This window comes from Apodemus sylvaticus, chromosome 10 (genome assembly GCF_947179515.1).
Source record: "Apodemus sylvaticus chromosome 10, mApoSyl1.1, whole genome shotgun sequence".
NCBI classification, from domain to species: domain Eukaryota; kingdom Metazoa; phylum Chordata; class Mammalia; order Rodentia; family Muridae; genus Apodemus; species Apodemus sylvaticus.
The window spans coordinates 27,218,239-27,231,085 of record NC_067481.1 but is presented as its reverse complement, the minus strand read 5'-3'; the positions used below and the strand labels follow the sequence as shown (position 1 = coordinate 27,231,085).

At 46.3% G+C, this 12,847-nt stretch overlaps 1 protein-coding gene across 1 annotated transcript in view; it reads right to left on the bottom strand.

Annotated features, from left to right (window-relative positions):
* The window catches only part of B4galnt2 (beta-1,4-N-acetyl-galactosaminyltransferase 2), a 43,880-nt gene that overhangs the window by 14,275 nt on the left and 16,758 nt on the right, over positions 1 to 12,847 (bottom strand). Inside the window, exons 5-8 of the mRNA XM_052195913.1 lie at positions 9,318 to 9,564; positions 8,317 to 8,454; positions 6,836 to 6,942; positions 669 to 706 (exon numbers count right to left, since the gene is read on the bottom strand). Of these exons, the coding sequence (XP_052051873.1) occupies positions 669 to 706; positions 6,836 to 6,942; positions 8,317 to 8,454; positions 9,318 to 9,564 (530 nt within the window). The remainder of the gene's footprint in view (positions 1 to 668; positions 707 to 6,835; positions 6,943 to 8,316; positions 8,455 to 9,317; positions 9,565 to 12,847) is intronic.

Below are 12,847 nucleotides of genomic sequence, written 5' to 3'. Positions count from 1 at the left end.
AGGATGTATACTAGGAGATGGCACAGTGGGTAAGAACACGTGTTGCGTAAGTAGCAGAACCTGAATTTGAATGCTCGGCTCCCACATAAAAAAATCAGGCAACCCCAGTCACCAAAGATGGATAACAAGACAGGAGGGTCACAGGGGTTGCTGGCTGTCGGCTTAGCCAAAAACCAGTGAGCTCCCCGGTGTCTCAAGGAAACAGAAAGAGAGCCACAGAGGAGGACACGCGAATGTGCTTCTCTGACCTCCAGACTCATCCCTGTGCAGGTACATCAGCACACAACCCAAACCTCCATTCCCAGGGCCCTTTGGCAGGTTCTGAATTCTCATTCACCTCTGCACCTCACCCTCAGACATCCCATCCTGAGACCTCAACCCAGGGCTGTGTAGTGAGGGGAAGGTGATGGGACATCTTGTCCTTTTGTTCTCAGAGTCCACCTATGGCAGCTGCTTGCTCCTAGAGCAAACCCAGCCATGGAGGTGGCTTTGGAAGTTCTCCCTGCAGCCACTCCAAAGGCTAGAAAACTGTGCAACACCCCCATGTCCCACTTTGTATTCAGGTGGGGTTTGAGGTGGATCAATGACAGGAACGGGGTAAAGGGTGAGATCAGCCATAGTTGTGGAAGGAAGATCAGTGCTAAGAATGCTGAGATGGGCTCTCTTACCTCATAGACTGGGGCATCTGGCCCTTCATACTGGAGGCCTAGAAGACACAGGAGAGAGGGGAAAGTGTCTGAGTGGACACTGAAGCTCCCTCATACACCTCCCTGCCTCTGACCTCTACATATCTGGAGAGCCCCACCCAGTGCCATTTCCTGTCATAAGGTTGGCCTCCATAGTCCCCCTTTCCAGATCTGTGAGATGGTCGTCCGATGGTCTCAAAACCTCACGGGTCTAAGACTTCCAGGGCTCATCTTGAGATTTGGGTTCTGTGAACTCACACAGCCCTGTTACTGAAGGCAAAGCAACAATGGAGACATAATGAATAATGAATGATCCTCAAATGAACCTGGGACTAGTCAGACACTTAGAAATAGAGTACAACTTCCCAGGGGGTGGGAGAGAGGATGTGATAGTGTTAGTTATGAACCTGACAGAATTTAGAATCACCTGGGAGAAGGGCATCTGGGCATGTCTCTGGAGTAATGGGAAGACCCACTGTGAGTGGCACCATTCCCTAGGCAGGGGACTCTGGCCTATGTGGATGGGTAAAATGAGCCGGAAGCCAATACTAGTTAATGCACCCATTGCCCCCTTCTACTGGCTGACTGCATACATAGTATGGTTAGCTGCTTCATGTTCCTGATGACTTGGCTTCAGCCATTACAATCAGTAAGCTGGAACTATGAGGTAAGAGTATTTTATTATAGTAACAGGAAACTAAACCAAGACAAGGGAGTTATTGGGTAGTGAGTATAAAGTTTCAGTGTGTGTGTAGAGTATGGGGGATAGAGGGCTTACCTGCATGCACAATGCCTTGGGTTTGATCCCTAACTCCACATAACCCTAAACATGGTGGAGTATGCTTGTACTCCCACTATTCAGAGAGTAGAGGAGGGAGAGTCAGGAGTTCAAGGTCACTGGCTTATGCAACGCGGCGTTGCAGGTGTCTGAATAAAGTGACTGTTGGTGTGCTCAATCCTAAAGGAGATCTCCCTACCTGATCCCCTCTAAGGGTTAGGAAACATCACAGAACAGTGGCAAAAAGAACATTAGAGTCAGAGCCTGGGAGGAGTGCTGTAGAAAGCGGTCTCCTGGACATGACGTGGCCTCTTCTGTCATTAACACACAGCAGCTGGGATCATTTGATCAAGACCAGGCCTATCTGGGATGGAGGAAGAGCCCGTGAGGCCCCGCCCAGTTCTTGAAGGGCTATTGGCAGTTAGTGGTTGGAGGATGGGGGAGGGGATTTTTCTTTAGTGGTATAGCTGATAGTAAGTTGTTCCCTTAATAGTAAATGACCCCGTGGAGCCGAGCCGTGGTGGCGCACGCCTGTAATCCTAGCACTCTGTGAAGCAGAGGCAGGCAGATTTCTGAGTTCGAGGCCAGCCTGGTCTACAGAGTGAGTTCCAGGACAGCCAGGGCTACACAGAGAAACACTGTCTCAAAAAAACCAAATCCAAAAAAACCCAAAAAAACAAAAAACAAAAATGACCCCGTGGAGCAGTGGTGGCACACGCCTTTAATCCCAGCACTTGGGAGGCAAAGGCTGGCGGATTTCTGAGTTCGAGGCCAGCTTGGTCTACAGAGTGAGTTCCAGGTTAGCCAGGGCTACACAGAGAAACCCTGTCTCAAAAAAAAAAAAAACCAAAAACCAAAAACCAAAAAACAAAAAAAAAACCCCAATAAAATAAAGTAAAAAGTAAATGACCCTTCACCACCACCATACTCATGCAAGCAAGCCTAGTAACACGCAACTCACTGGGACATATTTATTTACTTTTTAAATTTTAATTACAAATTTTTATATGCATGAGTGTATTTTGCCTACAGGTATTTGTGTGCATTTTTAAGGACATAAAAGCAAAATGAAGGAATTTTTTTTTTTTTTTTTTTTTTTTTTTTGGTTTTTCGAGACACGGTTTCTCTGTGTAGCCCTGCCTGTCCTGGAACTCACTTTGGAGACCAGGCTGGCCTCGAACTCAGAAATCCACCTGCCTCTGCCTCCCAAGTGCTGAGATTGAAGGTGTGTGCCCCCACTGCCCGGCAAAATGGAGGATTTAACTGGGAAGAAAAGTGGTTTGGTTCATCTGGAAGAGGAGAACTCGAAAAGGTAATGGGGGTGGAGATGACCAATACATTATATACATGTATTATAGTAAAACAAAGAAAAAAGGAAGAAAGAAAGAAAGAGAGAGAGAGAGAGAAAGAAAGAAAGAAAGAAAGAAAGAAAGAAAGAAAGAAAGAAAGAAAGAAAGAAAGAAAGAAAGAAAGAAAGAAAGAAAGAAAGAAAGAAAGAAAGAACAACTTTAAAAATCCTTCATGGTCTGACCCCAGCTTGTTTTCCAGATTATGCTCCTGTCACTCATCTTCCTTCACACTCCCATTTGCAACATTAAGGCTTTTACTCTAAAAAACTCCTTGTTCTTCTAGAACCAGAACCTTTTACATACTGTTTGGCTTCTGCTTTGCTGCTTGCTTGAGTCTCACCTTCCTTTATAGTCTGCTTTAACACTCTTTGGTTTGTAATCTGTCTGTCTGTCCCCACCCCCGTGCATGTGCATGTGTGTATGTGCATGTGTGAGTATGTGTGTGCATGTGTATGTGCGTGTGAGTGTGTGTCTGCGGGTGCACATGTGCGTGTACGTGTGTGTGCGAGTGTGTGTTTGCGAGTGTGTGTGTGTGCATGTGTGCGTGTATGTGTCGGTGTGTTTGTATGAAATGGAATTATAACACTAGGAATCACCATGTGAGCCACAATAAATTCGTTCTGAGTCATGTTTGTCAGAATATTTTATCAGAGTAACAGGAAAAAGCAAACAACAAAACAAGACACCCTCCAAGGTTTATACAAATTGTTTCCGATGACACTCCTTGAAACTATTAAATGGGTTAAGGGATTTAAAATGATCTCATTAAAAATAATAATAATAAAAAAAACACAGGAGCTGGAGAGATGGCTCAACGGTTAAGAGCACTCATTGCTCTTTCAAAGGTCCTGAGTTTAAATTCTAGCAACCACATGGTGGCTCACAACCATCTGTAACAAGATCTGATGCCCTCTTCTGCGGCTGTCTGAAGACAGCTACGGTGTACTTACATATAATAATAAATAAATCTTAAAAAAAAAAATAAAAAACACAGGGCTGGAGAGATGACTCAGAGGTTAAGAGCACTGGCTGCTCTTTCAGAAGTCCTGAGTTCAATTACCAGCAACCATATCATGGCTCATAACTATCTAAAATGAGTTCTGAGGCCGGACAATGGTGGTGCCTGCCTGTAATCCCAGCACTCTGTGAGGCAGAGGCATGCGGATTTCTGAGTTCGAGGCCAGCCTGGTCTACAGAGTGAGTTCCAGGACAGCCAGGGCTACACAGAGAAACCCTGTCTTGAAAAAACCAACTCCAAAAACCTAAAATGAGGTCTGGTGCCCTCTTCTGGCCTGCAGGCATACATGCAGGCAGATTGCTAATACATAATTAAAAATAAATAAATAATAAGCAACACAGGCATGATGGCACACACCTTTAATTCCAGCACTTGGGAGGCAGAGGCAGGTCGATCACTGTGCTTTTGAGGCCATGGTCTATAGAGTGAGTTCCAGGGCTGTTACACAGAGAAACCCTGTCTTGCAAAATCTAAAATAAATAAATAAATAAAAGCTACAGGACAAACATGTTGGAGATTGGTGCTAATGTTTTGAATCTGTAAGTCCATACACTCAAGGTCCTTGTCCCAATTGGCTTTTGATCTATCAATAAAGATGCCATGACCAATGGCTGGGCGTGGGGTGGGGCACTGAGAGTTGTGCAGGTAGGATGTAGGGAGAATTGCCAGAACTGGGGGAAGAAGAAGGGGGCGCGGTAGCAGCAGGAATTAAAGCCAACCAGCCACGGGAGTTCTTGGTTAAGTGGCCACTGACCTAGGGTGGCTAGGAGCACCCCACCTTTGAGGTAGCCAAGGCATTTTAAAGTTAACTCGTGTGTGTGTGTGTGTGTGTGTGTGTGTGTGTGTGTGTGTGTGTGTTCCATTTGTGGACCCGAGATAGCTCCTGGTGAGTGTACACATCCCAGGAGCAAAAAGCCATGCAGCCAAAAACTCACACAACACTAACAGGCTGGAGAACCGTCTCAGGAGAATGCTACAAAACCATAAGGATCCAAGTTCAGATCCCAGCACCTTATTATCATATGGGTGTCCCTGTTAGCCTAGCCCTGATGGGTGCATGCAGAGACAGGAGGAGTGCTGGGACCTGCTGACTTCTAGCCTTGTGGGGAAGAAATGAGCCCCAGAAAACATCCTTCTGAAGGAAAAGGCAGACATAACAGAGAGCACCTGGTACGGTCTTCTGGCCTCCATACACGTCTACATGTATGAAGTATGTATATACACAGACATATGTATGTACATAAATAAATAAATATTTTAAATAAACAAACAAAAAGATCAAATAGATAGATCTTATTCTTTAAATAGTTAAGGTACCCAAAATGTAAGATCATTTTAAATGGGTACTCAAAAACATTATCAGGGTTAAAGGTACGACACATTGGCGCAGTCCTTGTCTGAAGTCTTTGGTTCAATCAACAGTCCTCTCCCTTTGGGGAAAATTCATCAGTCATCCCACAGGAAGTAATTAAGTGTGACTTTAGCCAGGAAGAAAGGCAGAAGTGAGGAGGTTTAGCTGCCACTGGGCCTAGGAGGGCCAGTTTCTCCTTCCCCTTGTCCATCCTGAAGGGTCCCCATGGATTTGGTACCTGCCTGCCTCCTATCTAGCTCAAGCACTCTCCACATATTTACAGTGTGGGTTTGGATAATTTGGGTCTTGTTCATGGAGACTTGCTGGATCCTGAGACCCAGCTGCACTCAGGTCTTTTTAATGATTCATTGGGGTGGGGGTGGGGGACTCTGCCTCTGATGCCAAGAGCCCATGGCAGGGCAAGAATTCACCAGAAGGCTCAGAGTCCATCTTCCACCTCTGTGGGGGAAAACACATATACTACCTCTGGTCTCCTGCACTTGGCTTTCAGAAAGAAGGTGATGTTGAACCAGAGGGATTCGTAAAGACCCTGTTTTATTTTGTTTTAATTTGCAGAGTTTGGTATTGGGGTATGGGGTTTAAATAGTCTCACTGTGTAGTTGAGACTGACCTCAAATTTGTGATTCCCCCTGCCTCAGTCTCCTGACTGCTGTGTGATTACAGGTGACTGCTACCACACAGAGCTTGCAAAGGGGGTTTAATTGTTATTTTAATTTACATTATTTTGTGAACATGGATGTATGTGTGGCGGAAGTGGAGGGTGGGGTGGTAGGGCACACATGCATGCCACAGCTCACGTAGGGTAGTTAGAGAACCTGAAGAAGCTGACTCTTTCTGCCACGTGGCTCCCATGTATAGACCTCAGGTGTCAGCTGTGGCACAGGCAGCTTCACCTGCCACCCACACTTCCTACCTGGAAGGGAGCTGAACTGACATAAGTATTCTCTCCTGATGCTAGAAGACCTTTGAAAGCTAATTATTCCCTAAGATTCCCAGAGGCCCACACACAGAATCCCAACTTCTGCTTTAGCTCAGAGCCTCAGGGAAGCCATGACTATAGATATCCAGGGTTGTGTGTGGGGAGCTTTTGGTGCTGCTTCTAGGATATTAGCAAGAATATTTACGTTGGGCTAGGAAGTAGGCTCAGGCAGGAATTTGACCTTGGCTCAAGATAAACACAGCTGAGGAATATGTTCTTTGTATCTTGATCATCTAGTTAAGTTCCTGAGTTCAGTGACCTGTGGGGACTTTGCTCATGTCCTGTTTGTTCCTTGACTACTTTGTCTTTGAGCTAGAAATGACCCTATTCTTTGCATGTGCCTAGAATGGTATAAAAACAGACTGGAAAAAAAAAGGCCTCAGCACTGGCTGGAGTCATACTATAGTGTTGTCTAATTGTTCATTTTTTCTTTAATTCTCTCTCCCTCCCTCAAAACCCTGCTGACTGACTGAGCTGGCTTGGTCAGTCGTGAAAGCAGGGAATCTACCACAGACTGAAATCCCACCAAGCTTCCTGGGTTGTGCCCAGTGCACATGGACACCCAGTGACCAACCGGCTCCCCATTCGTCCTCTGGTTGAAGGAGAACAGAGAGCATCACCTGTGTGGCCCCTAACGATACAGACATACCTACCTGGGATGATAATCGTGTGCAGAGGCATCACCTCCACGCCATGGACTGGGTATCCGAAGGGGAGATTGGGTGGAGCCAGCAGAGGTGGTGGGCGAGGCAGCCCTTCTCTTCAAGAGAAAGCAAGCATAGGAGTCGGTGTACAACAAAATGCACCAGCTGGCTCAACCTCACAGAGATCTTCCTGCCTCTGTCTCCGGAGTGCTAGGATTAAAAGTGTGCATCACCACTACCCAACTAATAAGCAAATCTTCATTTTGTTTTTTTGTTTGTTTGTTTGTTTGTTTTTTTTCTTTGAGACAGGGTTTCTCTGTTTAGTCCTGGCTATCCTGGAACTCACTTAGTAGACCCAGGCTGGCATTGAACTCAGAGATCCACCTGTCTCTGCCTCCCAAGTACTGGGATTACAGGCATATGCCACCACTGCCTGGCTAAAGCAAATCTTTTTTTGGGTTTTTTTTTTTAATTTTTTTTTTTGTTGTTGTTGTTGTTTTTCGAGACAGGGTTTCTCTGTGTGGCCCTGGCTGTCCTGGAACTCACTCTGTAGACCAGGCTGGCCTCAAACTCAGAAATCTGCCTGCCTCTGCCTCCCAAGTGCTGGGATTACAGGCGTGCGCCACCACTGCCAGGTTAAAGCAAATCTTAATAAAATAATATCTTCACCCCTGGCAAGTCCTTTATATATGCCTGCTTACTGAGATGATATATTTCTGTATCTGAAACAATTATATATAGACAAGATATATAATTCAAGAAGGAAGCAAGGTTCACATCCAGTTAGAGCCAGCTAGGCCTGCATCAGAAGGAAGCAAGGTTTGCATCCAATCAGAGCCAGCTAGGCCTGCCTCAGAAGCATTTCTCTAAAATATCAGTTCTCAACTGAGGGTTGAATAACCCTTTCATAGTCACCTAAGACTATTGGAAAATACGGATAGTTATATTATGATTCACAACAGTAACAAAATGACAGTTATGAAGTAGCAATGAAATTAATGCTATGGTTGGGGGTTATCACAACATGAGGAACTGTATTAAAGATCTCAGTATTCAGAAACTTGGAAACCTCTGCTCTAAAATCTCTTTGCTCTTAGCTACTTTGTTAAAAAAAGATTTATTTATTTATTATATATAAGTACACTATAGCTGTCTTCAGACACACCAGAAGAGGGCATCAGATCCCATTGCAGATGATTGTGAGCCGCCAAGTGGTTGCTGAGATTTGAACTCAGGACCTCTGGAAGAACAGCCAGTGCTCTTAACCTCTGAGCCATCTCTCTAGCCCCTCATTAAAATCTTTCATGTGCACAAAACCCTTCCAATCTTTCTTGGAGAATGCTCTTCTCCATTGTCTTTCTCTGCTTGGTCCCAATAGTTTCTCTCAGGGGCCCCTCAGGAGGGCGAGGTCCAGACTTTTTCTCAGGATTCCTCACTCTCTCAAGCACTTGAGTGTTTGCTGTTCCCAGAAACCCAAGAGCCCGCATCACCTCCTCTGAAAGTGCTCAAATTCTGCCTGTCTTCTGGCATTCACAGCTGGAAGGTCCTTCTGGTTGTAGGCATCCTGATACCTATATTGCATTTGCAGTTTGCCAGAGTCACAGTCACACTGATTTTTGGGGAAGAGCCTAGAACGAGGAAGAAATTTTAAACATGGATGACTGCCTGGAGGGTGGGACCTTAGCCCTAAACATATGTGTCTCTCACACTGTCCTAACTGGGTTGACATCCTGCAACCACCCAGCAGTGACAGCCTCCCCCGCCTCTGACCCCCCCCCACACCTCCCACTACCACCACCACCACCTCCCACTCCCCCCACCCCACCAACCCTGCCTCACACAGACAGGATGAGGGAGTGGGGAAGAAGGGAGAGTCTAAAGCATGTTCCCTACCAGGTGATGGTGGCACAGGCCTTTAATCCCAGCACTTGGGAAGCAGAAGCAGGTGGATTTCTGAGTTCGAGGCCAGCCTGGTCTACAGAGTGAGTTTCAAGACAGCCAGGGCTACACAGAAAAACCCTGTCTCGAATAAAAACAAAAAACAAACAAAATCCCCAAAACAAAACAAAAAAGACTGTTCCCACTTTCTTTTCTTTCTTCTTTTCCTTTTTTGACATGAGATCTTGTCTATGTGGTCCAGGCTGGCCTCAACTCATGGTAACCCCTCCACCTCAGCCTTCTGAGTGCACCACCATGCCCAACAGCCCTCTCTAGAATTGTCCCTTCCATCTTGCTTCTTTAAGAGCCACAGGCACTTCCGGTGGCAGCCCCGCCCCCTTAGGGCAGATGGCCTGAAGCAGCATCCTCCCAACGGAGCTGCAAAGTTACTGTAGGAAACGGAGACTGGATCCCACAGACCACACCTGGTCTCTGTGACTCGCTTTAGTAACCAGCACCGGTTCAGAATTGTCTACAGTGTCTAAGACCCACGGAGAAGCAGGGACGAGACATCGAGGGAGACAACGGTGAGGCCTGGGTGCCAGAGTCTCACCAGACACCGCTGTAGGTAAAGAGTTTCCTCAGGTGCTCCTCTGGTAGAAGTTTCAGCACTGGGTCCACCGACGCAGGCCTCGGGAACTTTGGCTTGAAGGTGCTGAACTCTACCACACTTCGGACCATAAACACAACAGTGGCAAGTCCTAGAATCATGGCTAATGTCTTGAGGAACCACGGAAAACTGGAGCTGGCAAAAGACACAAGGAAAAGGGGAAACACATTAGATTTTTTGATCTTGAGAGCTGGGGAGATAAATCCTGTCGACAGGAATGCTGCACACGAGGGCCGAGTTCAGTCTCCTGCAACCCTGGAAAAAGGTGGGTACAGTTCCGTGGGCAAGAGCGCTCACCATGCAAACCTGAGGACTTCATTCGAGAGCCTAGGGTGGAAGGACAGGACCAAGTCCCACAAGATGTCCTCCGACACCCACACCCAAGCCATGGATGGCATTTGCTCATGGACATTCATACTCTCAATAATAATAATCTTCATTTGTCTGACATTGTTTTGTTTGAGATAGGTCCCACCATAAAAGCCTGCCCGGCTTGGAATTCACTATGTAGATCATACTGGCCTTGAATTCATAGTGATCCACCTGCCTCTGCCTCTCATGCTGAGATTAAAGGCATGCACCACCACAACTGGATTACTTTTTTAAAAAATTACTCATTTATTTTATGTATATGAGTACACTATTACTGTTTTCAGACATACAGAAGAGGGCACTGGATCCCTTTACAGATGGTTGTGACCCACAGTACAGTTGCTAGGAATTGAACTCAAAATCTCTGGAAGATCAGACAGTGCTCTTAACTGCTGAGCCATCTCTCCAGCTCTGATTAATGTTTTAAAGATGGGCATGAAGCTAAACAGGAAGACAATAGGGACAGGGGTTCACTGACCAGCCAGTCTAATGGTCAACTCCAAGACAATAAGAGACTTCTCTCTCTCTCTCTCCCTCCCTCCCTCTCTCTCTCTCTCTCTCTCTCTCTCTCTCTCTCTCTCTCTCTCTCTCTCCCTCCCTCTGTCTCTCTGTCTCTCTGTCTCTCTGTCTCTCTCTCTCTCTCTCTCTCTCTCTCTCTCTCTCTTTAGTTGTTACTGTCTTCTGAGAAAAGGTTTAGCCCTGACTTTCCTGGGACTGGCTCTATAGAGGCTGAACTCAACCTCACAGAGAACTGCCTGCCTCTGTCTCTCAAGTGCTGGCATTGAAGGCATGTGCCGCCACCACCACCACCACCACCACCACCACCACTAGGCAGAGGCTCTGCCTTAAAGAAGGTGAAAAACATTTCTTAAGACAACTCAAAAACAGAGAAGGAAAGAATCAAGTGACAAAAAGGACCCAGAAAAATCACAAATGAAGGGATGGGGAGAGGGGGGAGGGGAACTGATGGGGAGGGGGAGGGGAGAGCTGAAGTTTAAGCACAAGCATCTGAAGTCAGGGCTCACGACACTGTCATTGCTGCTGTTTTCAGACACACCAGAAGAGGGCATCGGGCCCCATTACAGACAGTTTAAAAAGTTCAGTCAGTCAATGCAAAGAAGGTTCCAGAGGGTTCCTCACATCAAAGCAAAACAGGAAGTTGAGAGAGTGGAATTCCAGCCCAAGGGACAGTATTACCAGCACTCAGGGTGGGTCTTTCCTTCTTCCAGGGGAGGGGACAACAAACACTTGTTGACTCTAAATAGGGAATGGCAACAGAGCAACATAATGATTATACCAAAAGCAACTCGGTGAAGCAATCAACTGATTGGGAATCTGGGTGAGAGGTTTCTTACAGGAGAAGAGACAATCCAAAGGCAGCGGCATCGCCAAAAGATGATGCAGGACACTGCTGACAGCTCAGGACACAGGAAAGCTGTACCCTGAGCTCACTTCTCCCCAATAGCTCTGAGAGTCTCCTGCACGCAGCTCTGTGGGTGGTGGAAAAGCATAGTTTCCCAACGCCTGCTTACTGTCTCTATAGTCTTAGGGAGCGCCCTGTATATCTCCTTAGTTGTTCGTTTACATTTTGAGTGTGTCCTCCTCCTTCCTTGAAGGAATATTGTGACTCAAAACTTCCTGAGCCTTAACAAGTCACCCATTTAATCCTTTCTGGTTAGGAATTTATTGCTGTGAAGAGACACCACAGCCATGGCAGGAAGCCTTGTAAAGAAAAACATTTCATCGGGGCTGGGTTATAGCTCAGAAGTTTAATCCATGTCAGGAAGCAGAGCAGAGCACAGATAGACATGGTATTAGAAAGACAGCTAAGCCCGACAGTGGTGGCACACGCCTGTAATCCCAGCACTCTGGGAGGCAGAGGCAGGCAGATTTCTGAGTTTGAGGCCAGCCTGGTCTACAGAGTGAGTTCCAGGACAGCCAGGGCTATACAGAGAGACCCTGTCTTGAAAAACAAACAAACAAAAAATAGAAAGACAGCTGATAGTTCTACATCAGGACCCGAAGGCAGCATGAAGAAAGAGCGACACTAGGCCTGACTTGGACTTCTGAAATCTCAAAGCCGACCCCCAGTGACATACTTCCTCCCACACGGCCACACCTCCTAATACTACCACTCCCTGTGGGGCCTTTTTCCCCTATGGGGAGTTCATTTTCATTCAAACCACTACCTGTCACTCCCTGACCCTTATATAGCCACACCCTAATGCAAAATGAACGAAGTCTTCCTCCAAACGTTCCCGTAGTCTATCGCAGTCTCAACAATGGTTAAAAGTCCAAAGTCTCTGATGCTCATAGCAAGCTCTTAAGCATTACCTTTTGTAAAATCAAAATGAAAAAAAAAAAAGATCCCATACTTCTAACAATGGCAAAATTATACATTTCCATCCCAAAACGGAGAAGGAGCACAGTGAGGAAACATTGGACCAAAGCAAGACCAAAACCCAGCTGGGCAAACTCCAAAGTCTGCATCTCCATGTCTGATGTAAAAGTGCTCTTCAGATCTCTAACGCCTTTCAGCTTTGTTGACTGCAACATATTTTCTCCTGCGCTGGTTCCATTGCCTGTTAGCAGCTTTTCTCTGCAGAAATCCTATGACTCTGATGCCTCCAACATCGTGGGGTCTCAAGGCAATCCACACTTCACCTTTATACACTTCACACAATGGCCTCTCTGGGCCTCTATGAAGGAACACTCCTGAGACCTGTCTGGGCTCAAAGGCCTTCCTGAGTCATAGAGGAGATTCCATAACCTCTTTCTTGTACACTTGACTCCAAAGCTAGAACCGCATGGCTGAAGCTAAAAGTTCTGCTGCTTGTTCGGACTGGAACATGGCCTCCTCGTTCAAATACATTTTCACCGGATTTTTTGGTTTTTGGTTGGTTGGTTTTTAGGTTTGTTGTTGTTGGGTTTTTTGTTGTTTTTTGTATTGTTTTTGAGACACAGTTTCTCTGTGTAACAAACAGCCCTGACTGTCCTGGAACCTGCTTTATAAACCAGGCTGGCTTCCTACTCACAGAGATCTGCCTTCCTCTGCCTCCCACGTGCTGGGATAAAACCATGTGCTACCAGGCCTGATTCAG